The sequence below is a fragment of the Anser brachyrhynchus genome (genome assembly GCF_964034855.1).
Source record: "Anser brachyrhynchus genome assembly, chromosome: 6".
Taxonomy (NCBI): domain Eukaryota; kingdom Metazoa; phylum Chordata; class Aves; order Anseriformes; family Anatidae; genus Anser; species Anser brachyrhynchus.
In genome coordinates, this window is record NC_137700.1 from 12,572,910 (window position 1) to 12,596,083 (window position 23,174).

The 23,174-nt window shown below is 37.0% G+C and overlaps 1 protein-coding gene across 8 annotated transcripts in view; it reads left to right on the plus strand.

The window, feature by feature from the left end:
- The window catches only part of SH2D4B (SH2 domain containing 4B), a 118,625-nt gene that overhangs the window by 63,406 nt on the left and 32,045 nt on the right, over positions 1-23,174 (plus strand). For all 8 annotated transcript variants that reach the window (XM_080596410.1, XM_080596411.1, XM_080596409.1 and 5 more), the window contains 4 exons: positions 3,287-3,446; positions 4,573-4,720; positions 13,921-14,065; positions 21,853-22,063. In XM_080596410.1, coding sequence (XP_080452536.1) covers positions 3,346-3,446; positions 4,573-4,720; positions 13,921-14,065; positions 21,853-22,063 — 605 coding nt within the window. In that variant the 5' untranslated portion in view covers positions 3,287-3,345. The remainder of the gene's footprint in view (positions 1-3,286; positions 3,447-4,572; positions 4,721-13,920; positions 14,066-21,852; positions 22,064-23,174) is intronic.

The following is a 23,174-nucleotide window of genomic DNA, read 5'->3' on the forward strand; positions in this document are numbered from 1 at the left end:
TTTTGAATGTTACTTTGTGCTAAGAAACTCCTAAGTTTTATGGTCAGGTTGTGCAGAAAAGCCCATGTCCAACTTTATGGGGAGTGTAGGTGGTGTAGTTTAAGGAAAGCTTTACATGGGAGTCATTCCTTGAAGTAAAGTAGAATGGGATTTGGACATGGAAAAGTTTCTGTCGTTCTAAAGAAAAATGTAAATAAAGGTATATATGCTCAAGCTGATTTTTTTTTTTTTAATTGTACATGCAGAGGTCTGTCTGTTTAATACTGAAGCTTTAATTTGCCAGATTGATAGTGTTTTAATCTTTCAGTTTGAACTATGGATGTATATACAGCAGTATACTCTATTGTAGTATACAGTCGTTAGCGCTGAACTAAAAATATGTTACACTAATGTTTTCAAAATAGTTTACTACTGTCTACTGTCTGTAGCTTTAGAAGAGAGATCCATTGCTTTAAAAGTAACAAAGAGAACAATTTCTCAAAACATGTCTGCAAATCAACTATTTGTTTTAAGAGGCTGGGTAGTAATGGATAAGTTGTGTCTCTGAGAAACATATTAATAATCCTTCGGCACAGAAAAACTGGGAAAAAGAAAAAGCAAAGATAAAATATGTCTACTCACCTGAGATTTTTTTTTTCCTCCCCCTCTTTTCATCTGGTAAGGTCATTAATGAGCAGAAGTGGTGTCTTGAAACAGTAGCAATGTTTGGTATCTGTGTGTTATGATACAGATACATTAAAATGTTTGGGATGTTTTCTTTAAAGCATTAAATAAAGGGGAATAAGTAGGATATTCAGGTTTCTCCCAGGAAAGAGGTCATCAGACCCTTTTAATGCAACAACTGTCAATTGTCACATGGGATCAGTACTCCTGGGAAATTGTTCCATACTTCTCAGGATGCTTCACCATGAAAGGCAGTAGGTGACAGCCTTGGGAGCACAAACTGATATGGCCAATCCGTTCTTGGTAGACTGTTTTCAAATGCTGTATCAGAAAAAATACGACATAAATGTTGTACTAACACTGGAAAACAGAAATGTACAGCATAGGAACCACAATAAAATGCATTCACATTTATATCCTGAGACGTAATCTGATAGACTGTGAAAGAGGAAATGCTTTTGAGAGTTATTGAAGGAAAACATTATTAGCTTAATCAGTACTACTAGGCCAACAGAGGGAATTCTTACAAATCATGTTTTCAAATTTGATGTAGAATATCAGCTTTCATTGAGAGATCTGACATGTTCATTGCCTTCGGTTTGTATTGTCAACACTTGTGAGTGTGGGTTGGTGCTGGCGGTGCCCGCTGTCAACAGCCCTGCTTCATTCTCTTCTGCAGTTTTCTCTCTTCAGTCTGGGATGTCAAAAACACCTTATTGATTGAACACTAGGAGACTTAATCTGGTTAAGAGGATATTGTCCTGTTGCATAATGGCAGGTAGCTGAAGGTGGTGAGAGTAGCTATGTTGATGTGAGCAGAGAAAGATGTGTCCAAAGAAAGGCAACAAAGCTGGTGAAGGGTCTCTAGACCTTCCAGAACAAGTCTTAGGAGGAGTGGCTGAAGGAGCTGGAGAAAAGAAGGCTCAGGGGAGGTCTTATAGTACTTGACAATTACCCTAAAGGAGGTTGTAACAAGGACGGGATTGGGCTCCTCTCACAAGCACCAAGTGCTAAGATGAGGGGAAATGGCCTCAAGTTGTGCTAGGAGATATTTAGAATGGATATTAGGAGAAATTTCATTACTGAAAGGGTTGTGCGGCATTGGAACAGGCTGCCCAGGGAAGTGGTTGCGTCACCATCCCTGGAGGTCTTCAAGAAACCTGTAGTTGTAGAACTTAGTAGCATGGTTTAGTGGCGGACTTGTCAGTACTAGGTTACAGGTTGGACTAGATGATCTTGGAGGTCTTTTCCAACCTGAATGATTCTGTGGTTCTAAGTAAAAAGACTGGAGATGCAGACTAGCCATTAGGTTAGGACCAGGTTTCTTTTAACTCCTCCTGGAATGGTTGGAGAAAAACTAGCTAGGAAAATGGTGGACCGTCCATTTCTTCATGTTTTCAGTTGAGACAGGAGGCTTTTTGGAAAATAATATGTGGCCACACAGAATTTACTGATCTCAAATATGAGGGCAAGAGGGTGAAACCTCGTGCAACGAAATATAGAGGAAGTGAGATGAACTGCTGATCACTTGTGGCCTTTCAGTCTGTGCTCTCTGAAACAAATTTGTTGTCTATCTTGGCAATAATCTTTGTGGTGGAATGTCCTTTTGTGAAGAACAGTTTCAACATATTAGCAAGACATAAAACAAAATTGGATGTGTAAAAGGTGCTTCCACTGATTCCTTCCTATGAATCTCAAAAATGCATAAAAGTACCTGAGTTAAATATACAAACGTCAGGTAGTATATATGACTTAAAATGTATTTGTACAGGATCTGATTTAGTGCCCCTTGTAGTCAGCTGGAAGCCTTTAGCCGACTCTCGGATGTGAAGGCTCACCAAACATCTATTTTGTAAGGAACACACAAGTTTTTCGGTGTTTTAAAATTACTCTGTCAACACAGTAAAAATAGATTTTTGCATGGTCTCTTTTATGAAAACTGAACCAGAAACGTAATCCCTATCAATTGCCTACTAGAACAGAAAAGCTTCTGGCGTTGAGTGGTACACTCTGAGTGCACATGCTTTCTGAAGTTGCTCCTTCATACAGTGGGAGCAGGAAATTCCTGTATTTTATTTTATTTTATTTTATTTTATTTTATTTTATTTTATTTTATTTTATTTTATTTTATTTTATTTTTTAGTTTATTGTGTGGTTGTGCAGTTGAAGTCTTTATATGCTTGACACTCCTAATTTTCTGTGAGCTGAAGCACTGCTAGATGCATAATGTCATTGAATATTTTTATTTCCATTTCTTTTCCATTCTCTTTGTTCATCCCTTGCTGAATTAAGCGAGAAAAAAGTACACTTTCAGCAATGAAAAATTGATCATAATATCTAAATTCTGGGGAATGTTTGAAAATTAATATATAAATATATTTTTGTGGAACAATGAGTCTTTAAAAATTATATGGTCTGATGTGTACAAACCCTTTCTGGTGGGTTGGGCAAATCTGAAGATTTCATCCAACCTCTTGGTGATGTTTTGCTCTGAATTGTAAATTGCAAGCTTAATGTTTCTAAATTACAGATTTCCTGTCTGTTCATCTATATTTATGAAAGAGTTTGAGCTAGTACTTATGTCTTTTTTTTTCTTCTTCTTTTCTTCTGGTGACTGTTGCAGGTGATGGAAAGCATGTGCAGTGGCTACGTGGGAAGGACGGTGAGGTCTGGGTCTGGGTTATGGGAGAAGCCCCGGGCGACAAGCCATATGACCAGATATCAGAGGAGCTAATAGCAGAACGAGCCAGGCAACAAGCACAGAAGGAGGCAGAGGAGCTATGGTGAGGATTTAAGAATCTGAATACAGGGTTCACTTGGAATAATAGGAGATACGACCTTGTAGGAAGGTGTCAGGCAATGGTGGGTAAAAACTGGTATGTATGTCTTGTGAGCATTTCTTTCACTTGTTTTGACAATTTTTAAGGATGTGAAAAATTGAATTTTATTTTTATTGAGTACCGAAAAACAGAAATCTTCTTCCACAAAAAAAATAAAAGCAAATGTTTTTATTCTGGGGAATTTTGCTAAACCATTGGCCAGTATGTCAATAAATAAAAATGAAACAGTCTGGTTTTGAGATGATTAAATTAGAAATATTTGTTGCAGCACACATCTGTGCCCACAATGGGGATTTTGTACATAGAATTGTTTTTGTGATTGTTTTAATGTGCATATTGTTTGTATTAGTTCTTATCCCAGCAGTTCAGAAACTGATTACAAAAAGTGACATGCTGGTGTTTCAAGCAAGGCTTCTTCCAGCTTTGGGAGCAATTCAAAATTGTTTTGAAGCTTGATGCTGTTGGGAAGTAGGCCACCTGCCTCTTGCACTTCCTTTTACAGTACAGTGCTCAAAAGTGACACTTTAAATACCAGATTATTTTGTATTATTCCCTTTCATATCAGATTCTTCTTGCTTATACTGATTGCATACTTAAGCAGAGTTTAAAAGCTTCAACCTGTGCTCTGTGTTCTCTTTAGGTTGTCAGTACTAATAAACACTCTATTGTTAGAATTTGGCAGGTGTTATCATTGATATTTGAGAGACAATAAATTCCTGATCATGGTTTGCTAGACTGACAGGAAAATCTATGTTTTCAGCCAGGGAATGAAAGATATAGGGTATGAATACAAAACATCCAAGGAGTATTTCTCTAATTTGGAAGATGCTATATTAATTGGTCACTTATCAAAAATTGAAAATGTCTCCTTTCTGGATGGTTTCCTCAAATCCAGTTCATGCTAGGTCTCCTGTTAAATACAGTTTGACTTTTTCCTTGTATATTTCCATGATGTCTTATGCTAATTATATGTTGCAACCAGTGATCTGTTACTGACTAAAATTTGATCCCTAATTTAGAAAAAAACCAGTGTCTTAAATTATTTTTATTTTCAAATTATTTTTTGAAGGAGACAAAAAGAAGCTGAAATTACAAAGAAATTCCGGGATGCTATGGCTCAAGAAAAAGCCAGAATAGTGGCAGAAAAATGGAAAATAGAAATAGAAGATCGGAAAGCTGCCAAATTGGAGGAGGAAAGAATTCAGGAGGAGTTGAAGGTTTGCATAGAATCATATTTAGCTTTTTTAATAGTGTTTTTATAGAGATTCAAAGTTCTTGTCACCTTCAGTGTATGTTTATTAATATGCTTTAAGAACCAGAGTTGTAATTTTTCATCCTGGAATATGAAAATAGCTACATGGTGTTCACCAGAACAGCTGGGTGAGTGATGTGAAAAAATTACATATCTCATTCAAAACTGTCAGGACAATCAAATGGGTTATTCAGCTCACACATTAACAGAATTGTTCAGTCAGCTGTACTGAGTGAATCACACTGGGGGAAAAATGTACGATTGTGAAATATATCTTTTTCAGCTAGTTTGTCTGAACATATTTAGTGTATTTTATGCAGGTTGCTCACATATTTAATTTAAAAATTGTCACTATTTTCATTAAGGTAATGAGGGGTGGACCTTTCTCCTACTTGACATGTGGGAACAGCCCAGTTGGCTTAGCTGCAAGAAGTTCATTTACCTGATTTTTATTGACTCCATCATGAATTTTCCATGAACTCAGTTATAGTGCATTAACATTAGTTTGGAATAATATTTTTCCACATTCTCTTATTGAAAATAACCCTTTGAAAACAAAACAGGAAATGAAGGCCTATGTGTCTTAACTTTCATATTATTTTGTCATGATAAAAACTTGCTTAAAGATGATAAAATAGAATTGTCTTAGTGTGCAGAGAAATCACCACAGTCTCCTGAGTCTGGGATGTGTACTGTGATGTGTACAGCACAAGACTGGTGCTGCTGGGTTTCCATGGAGAAAGCCTGCAGCAAAGTGCGACTCCTAGGAGGTCTGCATGCAGTGACTTCGTCTGCATGCCTCTCTCTGTCCCCTGCTGCCAGCTTGCTAACGTCTTTCTCTTCCTGGGATGGTGATTAAAGGTGAGGAAACTGTGGATGGAATCCCCCTCCTCATCCCTGTGTAACGGGACAAATGCTGAAAAACTCAGTGTTTGTTTATGTGGTTTGATTACCAGCTAGAGTCAGCAAGTTACTTGTTATTTTGCACACTGTGGGACTGGGATTTGAGGGTGGCAGTGTAGCACAAAGCAAGGGCAGTTCCTGTAGCTTCCTCGGCGCAAAGTTGCTGATTTACCTTTGCGCAATTAATTTGAATTCATAGGAGAGAACAGGGCCTTTGAAATTTGATGTCAATGAGTAATGAAACTATACCTTTCAAGTGGCTTTATTAATGTATGAATAATGAGCAGAGCAACTAATTAAATGCTCCTTCCTCTGCTTTCCGGAAAGCAAAGCCCTCTTGAACAAAGACCGATACAGGGCTGTTCACTTGTATCTCTGTGGTTGATTTACAGTGCGCTTGATGGGGCAAATGTCCACAAGCTCACTGTAGTTCTTCTGTTTTAAAGAGATTTTTTCAAAAAGCTGGATGAGCAAATTATGAAACTTCTAGAGGCCAGCAGGCATATTTTTTTCTATTGAGGAAAACTGATCTTCTACAATTCTAAAAGAATGCCACCGAATTCTGCTCGTTGTCATATTGATGGAAAGGTAATGTCACAGTAGCATCTCTGCCCACCGGTTTATTTAATCTGAGTTGACTTTCCTTGTCCTTCCTCTTTTACTCCTTTTATAAATGTGCAGTGAATGAAGTACATGAAATATTTACAAGCTCTCATTCCAAGAATAAGAGGAAAGGTACCCAGACAGGAAGGTTATACTGCTGTCATCTACCTCCAACTGCAAAAATGGAACTAGAGATGTTGGGAAGAAGATGAATTAATCAGTCTACTCATGTATGACTGCAATCATTGAAATCATGAAGAAATGTACCTTTCATGAATGATTCAGGGTGTGGAATGAGATGCAGATCAGTTAGCAAGCCCACTTTAACAGGTTTAAAATATTTAATGCACTGGTAGTCATCCTTCTGTGATGATGACCAGACTGCCGTTAAAGTAGTCTCCAAAACTGGGGAATGAAAAACTCTGTGTCTGCTAATGCTTCATCCTCTTGAAACATTCTGACCTGGGAGATTGAAACTCTGACTGTTCTGCTGATGTGTTTAATTTCTAACTGCATTGTATTGCAAACTCTCCTTTTTAAAACACTTTTATGCCTCTTGACTTATCATGAGACTTTAAAGCCGTCTGCACTAGATAAATGATATCTCACATATCAGAGTGAAAGATGATTCCTGTTTCCTCTTCCAATGCTATTGGAAAAATATTGCATTCCTTGGTGTTTCTTAAGCAGAAACGCCTTTAATTTATGGTGCTAGAATATAAATGTTGACTGCTCTATTTTTGCAGTTTGAGGACAGCTATTGTTTTATGCACCTATTGCAAAGGACAAATAAGAGAGCCAATTACTGTCATTAATCTTTTTGCAAATTCACAAAGGCTATGAGATCATAAGCATCATTTCCTACTTCTATCAGCTGCTGTCATTAAGAGTCCTGAACAATGTGCAGAGCAAATTAAAGGTATGAGCCTCAGCCAGACAGGGGAGAATGGTATCCTTCAGCTACCGTTAGAAATAGGAGAGATTCTCTCAGTTCTTTGTGGTCTTCATAAAGCAAGAAAATATTAATAGTAAAGAAATATCTTTATGACAACATCAGATACCTGTCAAATATAATTATATAAGCACAGTTGACAATAAAGCTAGATTGCTTCTTAAAAATTCCATGTGTGTTAATCAAAAGTGGCATATCAATTTTAACGGCATTGTGTTTCTTCATGCATAAAAAAATATTTAGTGGGAGTTGTGATGACAGTGGTGCTTATATAGAAATAATCCTTATTCTTTTGATAGGCAACAAGAGAGTAACAGTGTGTGATAATTTCCTGCCACAATTTTTTCCTTTTTATTTGAATTGAAGAAGTTTATGACCTTTAATTCCTGTTGAGATTGTGGTGAGCGAAGTGAGCTTTTTAAAGGTGTGAATCCAAGAGTTTCTATGTCCTTGCTGTCTTCATTCTCATGAAAGAAGACAGGCTTAGAAACAACCTTCAGAGAAGAAAAAGAGTAATTAGGGCTCCAGGTAAGGAAAGCATCTCTAATAAGGATAGGTCGTACTTAATAGAAAGAACACACTTTGTCCCATTGACCTGAATGAGCTTTCAACGCATGCCTGAGTGCTTTCCTGTGCCCAAAAGTACTGTGGATCTGATTCTTCAGATAGCTGCTGCCAGGTGTAGGGATAAGGAATACAGTAGAATGTCACCATCAAAATTTACAGTACTGTGGACTTACAACATAGCAACGAGCATTCTGTCCTGATCTGAAAAAAAAAACCACAACCACAAAATCACTTGTTTCCAAGTAAATATCAAGCACCTGAGTGGGCCTGTTGTTATCTTTAAGTGAAAATAAGCTGTAATTTTGTCTCTGTGCTTTGCTGTGCCAAGAAAACACTGAACTCCCAACAACGGCATATTTAGAATCCAAGAATATGACAACAGCTTCTTGCTGGCATTTTGCACCCAACTCGTTCCAAAAATCCAATGGGTCCATTCAGTCTCAATTGCAATAATTCTGTAATGCTTCGTTTTGTGCTCTTTTGTGAGACCACGGTTCAGAAATTATTTTCTTTCTTTGTAGTTGCCTCTTTAATAATGCTGTTTAGTTTCTGCTGGGAATCAGATCTTAAGGTTTTCCTATCCTACATGTGAGGAACTGTGAGGAATATTAACTTTAAAGAAAAATCTTTTCCCCAGTGACTTCAGTAATGATTGTGCTGCTGAAGCCACTGTCCTTTTTCTGGATCTCTAGTAAAAACCAGCAAAGCTATGACATTTCCCATGGGCAAATGGGAACATCTGAGCCACTAATGAGGACAGTTTACGTATCAAGAATTCAAACTGTGAACAGTCCCTAAGATGCAGGGATAAACTCTTAGGGGATTGTCACTGGATCTATGGCAAGTTACCCAAGGAGAGTCTGCTCCAGCACATGTAATAAATCTCAGATGTCTCCTGATCAGCAACAGTTCTTACCTTTGTTTTGTACCTCAGGTAAATGAGGCCCTTTGTGAACCAGAGTACGATGCTGGCACCAGCCCATATGAGCTATATGTGAATAGAGTGTCCTGGGGCATATTGGTGTCTGAAACATGACTTTACGTAAAGCATGGCTGCATTGCTGACATTTATCTCCGTGCAAATTCATGCATGGACCAGTGAAGTGATGCAAACGCAGTGTTTGTTTCGAGACACTGGTAGTAGAGAAAATAAGTTTCTGTAAACACTTTTCTTTCTGAGGCAAGCGAGAGAATTTTCTCAGAAAAAGGCTGTCAAGCAACTGGACATATTTCTGCTGGTACTCACTCACAGCTCTGCTGGAAACTGCCAGGTGGGTTTGTGGAGAATGCTGATCTCTGAATTCGGTCCTGCTGTGTCAGCCTTGCTGACAGCAGACTGTTCTGGAGCCGGGGCCCTGGGTTTTTCAGATTCCCTTATTCAGAGCTGGGAGTCCTAAGGACTCAGGATGAAGGCAAGCTGTGCTCTCTGCTCCGTGGCAGGTGGCCTGAATGCCCGCCCTGGCTCAAGGCCGACTGCTGAAGGGTTGCAGGAGCTTCACAGCAGCTCGCATGCAGCAGAGCGGCTTCAGCTCTCAGGAGAGCCAGGGACACTTCCTGACAGTCTGAAGCATAGAGGGAATCCCAGGCATCCTTTGCTTCAGAGAGGGCTGCTGTACCAAACATGTTGGGTAGGCTCTGCCCCGAGTGGGGTGGCAGTCGTTCAGCTGCCCCGCATCCTGCAGGGCTCCCCAGAGAAGCCCTGAGAGCCTGAGCAGCCAGAAGCTCAGTTTTCCATCGGAAGACAACGAAGTGATGTGTTTTGTCTTTTCCCCAAGGCATTTTAAAAATCTTCCTGCAGCAGAAACTGAATACTGACCTAATATCCTCTCATCTGCATTGGACCGAAACATTAGAAGCTAACCATAGCTAAGATTAAATATTATTTAGAGTTGGCTGTAGTAGAGCTATCAAACACCGAGAGACGCGCATTTACAGTAATAAGTAACAAGTCTGTGGAAAGTGCTCAAACGCCAGAGGCTAGATAAGATCATTTAGCATGTTCAAATCCTCCAGTGGAGTTAAAGCTGGGGAGGATTACTGCAGCCTATTGAATTGCCAGTATAATTTGTTGCAGCAGGTCGGTATTTCTTGGCAATTTGCAACCATGTACTGAATTGTCACCTTCCTAATTATTCTGGAAGAGCTGGGAGGGTCACGGCACACAGTATAATAGTCACTCTCAACTGTCAGGCAGGAGGTGATGTTTGTAGATTATTCCAGCTCTTTACTTTCAGCTCTAATGGGCAGGATAGGGTTCACAGGGAAAAGCAGATAAACTGGGTGCTGTTGTTTCTCCAGTAGAGTATATGTGGAAAGTTCAATTATTGTTCATTTTAAATAATAATGTACACTTGTTATTCATACTTATCCAAAGGATTAGTCTTCTTTCCTGTGTCATGCTAAGAAGTGTCATTTCTCCTCACCATTAGCGGTTGCAAAACATACTTACACATGCATTCATGAGCTAATTCAAATAAATATTATTTACAATTTAGATTTCTATAAAAAGGAAAATGATACAAAAACTTTTGTGAATTCAGAGTCAAGTGGCAGCGTTGAATGTGGTTTTTTATTATTACTATTATTCTTTTTGCTATTTCTTTGACTTGAAGATCCTTATTCTCACTCAAAAAAAGAAAGAAAAAAGTACAGCTTTCTTAGGCACTATTGCTTTCCATCAAGAACTCTAACTGAATTCTGTTTTTTTAGGTATTCTCATCTTTATATTACAAATTCTTCAACAGCAGCTGCATTAAAAAAAACACAACTTGTGACAAATCTCTTGTGGGATTCAGGGAAAATGCTGTGGGATGGATTGTTTTGTTTGTTTATTTTGGTTTTGTTTTTATTTATTTTGTTTTGTTTTCATATTTAGTTTACTTTCTGGTGCTTTCTGGTACATCTGGTGTGAGATGTTGAATAGAAAACATTTTGATAACCCAGAATTACCTCTTTGTTGGTCTGTCTTCCTGAAAGGACAGCCTATATGTACTGGATTTTTTTTTTTTTTTTAAGCACTGAAGCTTGGTGAATAAATATTTTCCTCATAAGAATAAACAATTGATTGCTTTTTCCAAGAAGGGATTGAAAACATTTACTAGCAACTGAAATATGAAAACCCTAATTCTATGGGTTATATATAAAGAGAATTTATTTGTTTTTATTCTGAAGAAGCTTCTGGGCTTTGAAATCAGTGCTTCCTAGAAGCATTGGCAATTTTAAAATAATGAATTGTCCACTCACCTAATCTTTGTAGGACTCAGGAGATAACAATGGGAGGATAATGTTAGAAACAATCAAAGATTCAAGCATTAAAATATGAAAAATGGACTGAAGAATAATTTCAGGCTTTTCTATTGCAGAAATAATAAGAGCAGCCTAAGTTATTGTTCATCATATGTGTTAGAAAGCTATTATTGACTACACAGGTACATCACTACTAATAATCAATATTTCAGGTCTTTTGATTTGCTTTAGTAGGATCAAAGAGACATCCTCTGGCATAAACTGGTGGCATTCAGCAGAGCCTAATGGAGAAATGTTGATTTATGTTACTTAAGGAAATGGAAAAATCGTTGAATTCTTACAAAGGGTGTAGATTTGCATTTGTTCCATTTTCCCACTCTGAAGATGATGTTTGATTGTCACTGCTTAATTGCTTACTACTTTTCAGTCTTTTTGAATTGTCAATGTACAAACGCATTTAGAGCTGTGTCAGCTGGCTGACTATTCAGAAGTAAACCACCCCTGTGAAACTCAAGGCACCTGTCCTTGTCTATTCACAGTTAGATTTACGCTGTTATTTCCATATTCATGCAAATATAATGTGTCATTCTTCCTTAAACATGCCATTGTGATTCCTGACCAAACGACCAAACAGTCTTGATTCCGTCTGCTGTATCAGGCCCTCATTGAGCTTCCAGGGATCACAGATATAAACAATATTGTTTGCTTTGAAAAGCTGTCTTCTGAAAAGAAATAGAATTGTCTTTTAAATCCAGGTTCATGGTTGACAGCAACAGATAACTTTTGCAGAGCTGGAGAGAATTAGGGGTTAAAAAAAACAAAACACAAAACCTTTTTCTCACAATGGTGGATAAAAAGTTTCTTGTTTCCCAGACAGGTATTCCAGACATCAGTTTCACCACTGGAAAAACATGTATGAGTGTCACTCTTATAGGTGTTAAACACCAACGTTGTTTGGACAAGCATATTACTATATTGAGATCGCTTTTCCTATTTGTCTCCTGCAGGTGTTAAGATAGGACAGACAAACTTCAAAGGAGTACTTTTCCAATATATTATAAACCAAAATGTATTTACTGGAGTAAAGGGTTAATCCATATATACCTTTACTGAATTAATATAGCTTTTGGAATAGTTCAGGCCCTTTCAGCCTAAAATGAGGCTGAAATGTTTGTTACAATTCACATAGTTTGAACTTTCATATAAGTAGCATCTTCAAACACTGAACAGGAAGAACCCACATGTGGAAAATAGGTGTCTAAGACACTTTTCACTGGATTATTGGCAACATCGTGAAAGCTCAGTTGTGCATCTTCTGAACGCACAAAGTGTGAGTTTAGAGCATACTAGAAGTCAGTTTTAAGCTCCATTTTTTAAAGTCTCTCCACTCATATTTGTAGTACCTGTTAAAATAGACAACGGATTGTTAGGGTCATGCTGTGAATCCTGCTGTGATGAAAACTATGAAGATATCCAACATACCACATTTATTTACAAAATTAGAAAGTATGCCCTTCCACAAAGTTTGCTGGGCACAAGTATGATATGAAGGAAGCTAAATGTGTCTGATTCCCCTTTGAAAGAAGGAGCCATCTCATCTGAACACAATTTTCAGAGTTTATATCACACGATGCCTTAATAAAAAAGAAATTACTGGTGCAAAGTCTGTACTTAAGAACTGCTAGCTGAAATACATCAGCTCAGGTGGTTGATCAAACAAAAGTTGGTGGATTTGAGGAAGTTGTTTTCCAGTTTAAAGTAATCCTGTTTTTTTTTTCTTTCTTTGTGTTGAACTACTGCTGGTCCTATTGCAATAAAACATTAAAATCCCACCCAAAAGAAACAAATTAGGAAAAAGCAAAGATCTTATGAAGTCCTACTTCTGTCCTTTAACAAACAAATGTCGCTTAAGGAAGACATATATATATATATATATATATATATATATATATTTAACTTCTTATTCATAAGTTTGTTACCCAAAAGGTTATAGTAGTGTTTCCATTATAAATTTCATTAAAGATCCCTGTTCTCATTGAAATAATTTTGTACACAGCATGAAGTTCAATTTTGTTGTCTTTAGAGATCAGTTGAACAATGAAATTGGGAAAATTGATAAAAAAAAAAAACAACAAAAAAAACAAACCAAAACAAAACAAAACAAAAAAAAAACCAAAAAAACACAGATGTGGATTCCTATTCCTGCACTAACTAAGCAGTTGAGTTATTGATAGTATCTGGAAGGGCAGCTGTAGAGGTACTCCATCACATTTCCATCTCCTTTAAGATCTTCTTGCAAGGGAACTTATGTGTATGTTACTTTTAGTTGATTGGTGTGTACTGAAGGATCTGGCGTTTCTTCCAGAATGTAATGGTCTTGATATTTGGAGAATGTTATTCTCTGTGTTAGTATTGATGACACACGGTGACAGTTGCTAAACTGAGAACACCAGGAAATCAGCTTCTGAATTGTACAGATCCTGTAGAAGATGTACGTAACTCTACGGTGAGAGTGATGCCTCCAGTGGGAGTACATGTGGACTGAAAACAAGCACTGCTTACGAATTGTAGGAGAGCACAGGCTCTGGTGCCATGTAATGAAACATGTTTTCCTTATACATTTCAGGTCTTAGGTACTTAGATATTCCTTACTGCTGTGATATTTGTGCATCTCACAACATAAGGATGTTGTGACACATTTTTCTCAGAAATTCCATAAGAGGTAAAAAGTTTCTATTATGCCTATTTGTGACAGGTGAGAAACCCTAAGTCAAAAGAAATAGGGATTTTTCAAGGTAACATAGTTACTTTGGGAGGAAACAACTGAATCAGTGTCCTAACTTTTGGCACATTCTTCCTCTTTAGCCACTTCTGTTTTACTTCATTTTGCTTAGAAAAGAGAAGAAGAGGAAAGACAAAAGGGTGAAGAACAAATAAGGCAGCAGGAGGAAATCCGAGCAAAAGAGCTGTATTTGAGCCTCAAGCAAGCTCAGCAGCACAGTCAACACAGTGATGATGACCAGGAGTGGGAAGAACAGTGTGAGTAAAATTACCTTCACAGGATTCATGTATTTCTAAAAGTCTGCTTCTATTTGCTTTTAGAGTGGAAGGAGTGTTGTGACAGATCTCTTATACCTAGAGCAATGAAAATGTCATATTATTTTGCAGGAAATCACCGACACGCTCTTACAAATGAAAGTTGCTATGAGTTTACCAATTTCACGTTTCTTTCTGAATAAGAATCTATGTCAATGCCTTGGAAAAAAATGTAATGTACCCATAACAGTGACTGAGATCATTATTTTTTGTCTAATGTAATTTTGGCTTAGTAGTAATAATTCTGGACACACTTATTTGAACAGCTTGTCCTCAACTATCTCTGAAGAGGTAAAATCTGTCTTCATCTGTATTTTAATTCCTTCCATATGGTGATGGGGTCAAGCTATGATTTCAGCACTCAAACTCACTTCATTTTGAAGGATTACAGTAAATAACACTTAGATTGTTGCCCTGAAAAAAATACGATGATGTTCTCAGTGTATGGAGATTCTGTTTCTTTTTAATCAACCTGAAATTTTTTATTGATATCATCATCATGATCTATTTAAAAATATATTAGTGTTTTTTAAAAACCTGTAAGGAACAGAACAACTATATGACTCTATGTTTGTATACACACTGCAGATAAGGAAAAGCCCACATCATGGTAATAAGGCATACTTAATAAGTTACCGTGAATAAAAAGCAAAATGTCTACTTTATCTGGAGTCTATTGTATAACTAACTTTAGAATTAGGAAATTTATTTGCAGTAAGAATTGAGTATTTTTGTTGGGGGGAGAATATTTTTATTTCCCACAGCTAAACTGATTTGATTACTTTGCAGAAAAAGAAAATGTGATGTTTGGAAAGTTTTAGCTTTATTTAGGGGATATTAGAGTTTAATCAACTAATACTGAAAATAGAGCTTTAGAGAGCTGACAGAATGTGTGTTGCATGAAATACCTCACAAAGTAGGAAAAATATTGCTGTAGTGTAACTTATTTCCTGACAAAAGTAAAAGTAATGTTCCAAAATATGCGATGAGTTTATTTAATGGTTTTACTACTCATTTCAGGAGTTCCTAAAGACTAGTTACTGAAGTCGTATTACCTGGGATTGATGTAATAACTAATCATTCTGTACAAAATTAATTAAATTTATATAAGATGTACTGGTGCCATTTTCCAAGCTGGTAGCATGGTATGCCCATATTTGATCAATAAAACCTCTGTATATTGCACTGTCAATAAGGAAAATGTAATTGTTCTCTGGAGAATTATCTAAATCCAGGTGTATGTGCTTATTCTGAAAGGAAAAGTGATGCTTTCTATATTTTGAGCATTTAACAGCAGAGTAAGTTAGGTCAAAAATAGTCTTTAGTTTTCTAGAAAATGAGGTCTTGTCAATTAGCATCAGCTGGCAACCTATCATACAGGATGGTATTGTGTACTTTAGGATTTCTTTGATGGTAGATAAGGAAAGAAAATACATTTTCAACTACATTAGAAAGAAAAAATCCAGCCTATTTTTATACTGAACTTGGCAACAAAATAAAATACTATAAACTTCACTAAAAATAGATATAATTTTCTTACTATTGCAGTTATTTTACTTTTATGTATTAAAGAGGTAACTGAGGTTTTGAAATTGTTGTTTCGGTTTTGTCAAGGAATGCAGGTTGCGGAGGGACAGATACCAGAAATACAATAGAGAAATTATGGGAAGAGGTAGAAAGAAAAGGAACAAGCTATGAAACCCTTTGACCATGATTTCTGTAATGGCAGTCTGTGTCAGAACACTTTCAACTGCATCATATGCTGACCGATATAATCTACAACCAGTATTTTTTGTTGTGTAAGCTTTGTTTGGAGCATTCTCTATGCTTTGAAGGAATTCTAAATTATTGGTCCATCCTTTGTCACCCTCAGTCTCTATACTTCACTACTTATATTGATGTGTGGTTGTGGTCAAAAGGATGACTGACTGCAGCTTGTGTACTTTTGATACCTAGCGTGGTCACCCATAATAGTGCTGCTGTGGCAAAACAAAAGGTCAGCACCATCTAGCTGGTTGAGTTTTGCAGCCTACTATAAATCCTGTGCTGTCACAGTTTATGCTGCTATCAGGAATTGATTTAGCATTAAACTAACTGCAGACTAATGACTAGAGTGTATCATGTCGTTGTTTATCCTCTTATGCTTATCTCAGTGTCTCAATTTATCCCAGTTGGTTTGAGGGCTTAGAACTGCCTTCCATTAGCAGATGGCTGTGACAGTTTAAGATATGAAGATGCAGTGTTTAGTGCCTTAGCTGAAACCAGTTCCTGCACTGGCTTAGAGTCTGCCATCAGACTGCATCGAGCTTCCTGAGGAATGTTCACATCTTTTGTTTCTCTAACTTTACTGAAAAACCAGAACCTCCAGCAGACAGGTAACAACAAATATCTGGGCATATAAACATCTTAAACTGCTCAGGAATGAGCTAGTATCTCAGGTTCACCACACTTTTCACTTTTGAATTCAGTTCCAGGGATTTTTTTTCCCCTTTCTATGTCAATCCTTTCATTTTTTCTTCATAAATTCCTTTGAGACACTGAGAGGCAATTTAGTCAAGATAGGCAAAGCTGTCCATTTGTCATTTTTTCTAAGCAATAAATAAATGCAGGAATACATAAGAGAGGTCTAAGCAGATGTAATATTAACATCTTTTGTTTCCTAAACACCTGCGATAGACCATATTGCCCATTAGGAACAAGGCCAGGATCCTTTGTGTCTTATCTCCTTGAAGTCAGCCCTTCATATTCAACAGTGCTGGGGTCAGTACTGAAGAGGAGCAGCCGTGCTAGAGCAGCTATTGAGGAGAGCAAATGTTGCAATGATATTGATGACACTACTAATTTATTTAGTAGATGCAATTTAGAATGTGATGAGGATTCATCTCTCCTCATCACATTATCCCTCAGCTGTTTATTGCCAAGGCAATAAGCAAAGTGTTGCTAATATTAGTTTCTGTTGTTCAGTTCAGTTTGCTTCTGCGGTTTGCCTGATTGTGCCAAATAACAATAAAAGCCCATAGAACTACTCTGTTAATTGAAATACATAATTTCAGTGCTTTTTAATATACTAAATGACAAACGTGGAATAACTTGAGAAAGTGCTACAAGGAAATAATGATGGTGTAGGAACAATTACACACTTTGATTTCATGAAGTAGATATACGTTGGGGTGTTTTAGAGGGCAGTTGCAAGTTAATATATGGAGGAAGCATATAGGTTGCCAAATGAGAAGATGAATAGTAGAAAAGGCCGATTCAAAAAATCCTCTGTTCAAAGCTCCTATTCTGTGAAACTGAGAAGTGAGAACTAAGGCTAAACTTGGATGGAGGAGTGTATATATTCTGATTAGTTTTGAACCTTTCTCAGGTTGTTCCATTTTGTATGTTTCTAGAGTATTCAATAAATAATACCTGAAGCCAGAGTCTCTGAGTGTGACTCTCTATTGCGTGACAGTAGAAAAGGGATTTGTAAAACATTATAGAAAAACTTGTAGTATAAGTATTCATCTGATTGAATAGTGCAAAAGGCATATTGTTAGTATACTCCCAACCTCCTGCAAACTGTAACAAGCAATGAATTGCTCAGATACTGTCTGACCAGCTGCACTCACTTCCAGACAGACATTATGACAGTAAAAATGCAAACAGAACTGAGTGACTTGCACTATTTTTATATCTTTTCTGAAGCACCAACTTTTGGTCTTTGTTGGAAACAGGATACCAGTCTGACCTGTTATGGCCATCGTTACGTTTTTCTACAAACTATTCTTATGAACTTTTTTTTTTGTCTGAGTTTTAAAGGAATTTATGTTCTTTTGGTACTTGCCTTCCACAGAAATTCTAGTGAGTTTACTGGCAGGAGCAGCATTTGATGCAATGCTGAATTTTAAAGTGAATAGTTCCCTGTTCAGCTGTACAGTTAAGTAAGCAAGTGCTCAACCTTAAGTATTTGCTCTTTGAGCTTCAGCAGGTCTCAGAGTGCATTGTTGAATAGGGATGGGATTATTCACATGCTTTCAGATAAAGATTGCTGAACCGGAACCACATTACAGAATATTTGTGGGAATTTATTTTCAATTAAGAAGCAGAAAAACACCATGTGATTTGTATGTGCACTCAGAAAATCTGAAAATTGAATTTTATTTTTAAGTAGTCATTTCTAATTACTCATAAACAAGCTTTCAAGAATTATTAATGAGGGTAAAATTAAACCAAATATTTTAAAAAAGGATACACGTTCATGGCCTTCTTTTTTTTTTTTTTTTTTTTTTTTACTTTTGCATAGCTCTGACTGTAATTCACAGCCCTTCAAAATCACAAAATATATTAGAGAAAATGGAGAGTGCCTAGTCTTTCACAAATGAAGTGACTCAAATTCAGCTCCAGCACAGCAGAAATTAATCTTCATCTCTATCAAATGATTTGGTATTAGAACCTTGCCAGGACTGTAAATAGGGATTTCCAAATCCTAACTGAAAATATAGAAGGTAATGTTGCATTTTCACTCAAAAGATCATTTAGATTAGCACAGAGAAATTATAGGTTCTCATAAAGTGCTCAAGATAAAGCAAACTCAAATTAAGACCTGTAAGATCATGAGAGCTATTGCATGCACAAGCCTTGCGGTTTCTTCCCTGTTGTTAGAGTATGTTCACACTGCAGATCATGTAGAAGCATCCAAAACAGCTTTAAGCTAGTTATTTCTAGTAATGATAACAGCCTAATCATGACAGAGGTCTCTGTCTTTTTATCAGTTTTCCGGGAGGGTTCGTTAACCCAGTTTTTAGCCTACTGCAACTATGATCATATCAGTATCTAGCAGATACAAACAGGTCAGCATTTCTACACAAGATAGTGCCATCAGGGAAGAAGTGGGCTGAATTGTACCTGAGCTGAAGGAGGATGTACCTCTTCTTGGTATGACCAACTTACGAAAAGAAAAGTGGTGGTGGAGATGGACTCAGGGGACCTGGCTGAACTGTGGATTTCCTGTGCAAGCTTGACAAATCAATCAAATTCCTCATTTCCCAGTCTTGACTGTCTTGGCATTATTCTGTAATATAAAAAGAAGAGGAATATAATATAAATTGTATTATATATATATTTGTAGTAATTCTTGATGCTAGATAGATGGACCTATAGCAGTGATTCAGAGATTTTTGAGGAAAGGAGATATTCAAATATCCAGTCTCCTCACAGAAAAAAATGATTATTGACATTGATGCTTTGCACAGGGGTCATGCCAAAAGTAAATTTACTATAAAAGTGTCTTCTGACAGCCAGTCAATAATTTAAAAATGGATTAAGGGACCCTATGCATCCCTATGGACCATGATGTTCAGACAATTCAGCTGGAGAATTTTAGTAAAAATTCTTTCTCATGTGAAAGAGATGCTTACATTATGTATGTATGTATATATATACGTGTGTATAAGAATACATTGATACATAGATATCTGATGTGCAGCCTTCTCTATCCCTATATATATATATGTACAGATACATATGCAGATATACATACATTTACATACATATATAGAAATATGCATATATCTGTATGTGTAGGGATAGGGAACGTTGCATGTCAGATATCCTTTCAAAAATTTTTCTGAATGTTAGTATTTGACAGTTGCAAACTGTTAGCTCTTCCCATTATTTTGAGATAAGAAATATTAAAATTTGATACTGGTTGGGAAAATTTAGTCCAGGTCACAGGCTTCTGATGGTTTAGGTTCATTAGCTAGTGAAAAGACAGAAGAAATGTCTACTGAAAAAAGTGTCTATTGCTGAGGAAACTGGGGCATGAAGACACCATGCCTTTTTCCTTACCAATCATCCTGTACATCAGTAGAAAAGAATCCCAAAAAGCTCCAGGCAGTCTGCCCTCGATCTGTATACTGCAATTGTAACAAACAATGACTGGTTTCTAAATGTCTCACCAAGCAGCGTTGTACTCATCTTCCTTGCTGTCTTTCACACTATTGCAGACACAAAGTCCATGTTTAAAGCAGTCATTACTCAGTGGCTCTGCAAAGGATAAATCACAGAAATTTTATACCTAGTACACTTGACCTATTGTAGTAACATATTTAGATAAGATTATGTACCCTTAAAAATAATAACCTGGAAGATAAATAGTGAAACTTATTACTCAGTTTTCTGTACAGTATGGCTGTTTGTTGCTGCATCTGGCTAAAACTGCAGGGTGTGTAGTTAAGTGAAACTGAAATCCTGCCAGTTGTGTACATAGGAAACGTCTATGACTCATTTATTATGCATTTATTATGCTCTCTTGATTAGTTTTTAGCCCTGTATACCTTTCTACCTATATTAAGATTATATAGCTAAACTTTAAGGTCTCCTCTCACTACTTTGTATACCCAGAGGGTTTTATTTTGTTTCATTTTCTGTTAAGCACTTTTATTTCTTGATTCCATTAAACCTTTTCATAATTCAGACAGATCCATTTGTACTTGTGCTTGCTTTAATTCAGGAGTGTAAATGAGAGGCATGCAGACAGCCTAATGAAATGCATCTGTCTGGTATTATATCATGTATTCCTGGTCACAGGTACAATCACAGTAGAGTAAGAAATAGCGTGTGCACTTTATGAATTGGGTATGATCTAAGCCAGGATAGTCATGGCAGGATTGATAATTGCTACTGGAGGCAATAGCTTGCTGCTTTAATATTTGCTTCACTGCATGTTAAAGATTTGTTTTGCACTGGAATAATTCGCCTGCCTGAAGTTATTTGTGTCTCAAAAAATCATCAAAATGGAGCTTGAGGCACCAGGAAAGAGCTGGTAGATGACAAATATTTGCAGTACAATTCTTGGTGCATTTAAGTCACACCATTTTGACAACAGGATTGTTAGTACACTATTTTTTAAATAAAGAAGTTTTAATGAAAGATGTCTGACCTGCAATGGCCAGAGTTGCAGTTCCATCATTTCAGTTTATGGAAATTAGTTTGATTTACATATGTATCCCTGGTCGGTGCCATTGACAGGTGTGTATTAAATCTGCCAGAACAGATTCTGCTTTTTTATATCCAATCTCAGAGACTGAAGTGGGAGACAATCCCATCCATAGCATTAGCATGCCCTTTACAATGGCTATTTATTTCTCTGTTGTTACTGCAACCATTTTTAGACTGGAGTTTTCAAGATGGAGACTTCTATGATTTTAAATAATTTAATGAAGATAGCATCTGCCTTCAGAAAGAAAGCAGCATTAACAACAAAAAGTGCAACCTAAATGTTAGGTAATTGTGTGTTTTGGAAGAACCTCCTGCAATTCCAGTTATGCGCATAGCTGCAATGAAGTCTGTTAAGCACAGACTTAAAATCAAGTGATAGTTAATATTCTCTGTTGAAATGTAAAACTTGATGTACCACCAGTCGAAAAGATGTCTTGCAGCAAAATTTCTCTTACTGCACCCAATGCAAGTGTCAGATGTAATCGTAATGTGGAGGCTCAGTTATTGCCAGCAGTGATCAGGTCATTGATAGCTCAAGTCTGGCATCCTTCTTCTAGTGGTGGGCCTGTATTTGAAGCATCAGGAAGGTTATTCCGTTATCTCTTTTATAGGGCGTTGTAATTGGAATGTCCTTAAGATCAGGGAATGTGAAGAATAAATGTAGTAAGGTGTTTAATAAGGAAAAGGGTAAATGGCTGTTAGTATTTCTAAAGTCTCTCCTCCTCACCCTTCCCATTCATTCCACCCAGTGCGTCGCTCCAAAGCCGCAGATGAGGAAAGGAGCCACAAAGCACGCAGGGCACGGGATGAATACCGACGGCAATCCTTGCGAGCCATCCAGAAGGGAAGAGTGGCTGATCTGAGTAATTTGTTCCAGGGGACAAGCCTGAATAATGAACAGGAGACAAAACTGAACTGCAACAGTGCAAGTCCTTTGCTGTCTCTCTCTGCAGCATCCAGGTTAGTTTGTACGAGAGTGACTTTGAAATACAATTTCTGTTGAACTGCTCCCTCTTCAATCCCCACCATTTCAACAAGCTCTTCTTCAGTTTTTAGATATTCTCACAGTCTTGCTGTTTCACAAAGATCACAACAAGAATATTTTGTAAAAAAGTGGAAACAGGCTGCATACTTAATGTAAACTAAATGCCATTTATTTTTCAGACAAATTTTTTAGCGTCCACACAGACAGCAATGGATCCTTCAGAAGTTAGTATTAGATCGGTATGCAAGGTTGTGATATGGAGAAAGTCAAGTGGACAAATTCTTAGGCAGGTCTTAACCCTTAGGCCTAAAACTGCCTGCCACTTAACGGATCTTTGGAACATTTTACAGAGAGCTGTCATGCTCCTAAGTTTCAGGGGATTTAAGTTTTCTTTAGGCAAAATCAAGTGTCTTTGTTTTCTTTTCTGTTTATTAACGTTTCATCTGGCTATTCATGAAATGCCATGAATTGCGGAAGAGGAAAAAGATTCAAACTGGCAGATGGGTGCTAGAAAGTTGATTAGTCACTGTTTTCCTGGTTATATCTTATACCAGTAATTTGGCTTCATGTGGCGATAATGACAATGTGAACACTGTCAGGATGTTTTAGCATTAAATGCTAAAATAATCCCAACAACAAATATCCAAACTCAGAAAGGAAAGAGTGCCATTAAATCAATTTTTTCTTTACCAGTCACCACCAGAGAGAATGAATCCCTTCCCGTTTGGAAATCTGTTCTGCTCTGACAAATAAGTTCTTTGCTGTATTGTGTTGAAACACAGAATTTCCGATAATAGCCGCCAAAACTCCCAGTTTGAGAAGGAATCAAAATTTCACTGTCCGAAAGAGAACAGGATATCTAATATTACCATCAAATCAACTTGTCAAAGGAATGCTCTAGTTATTTTTCCAAACTACTTAAAAGTTTTCTTTGAAATGGAGTAATATAAACACTAGTAAAAGTGGCAAATGTTAAAAAAAAAAAAAAAAAGGTATATAACTTTTAACCAGAATTTCTGAGCTTCTGAAGTGAGGTTACTTACAATAGAATTTGGTAGTACTGGATATGAACTTTTTGAAAAAGGG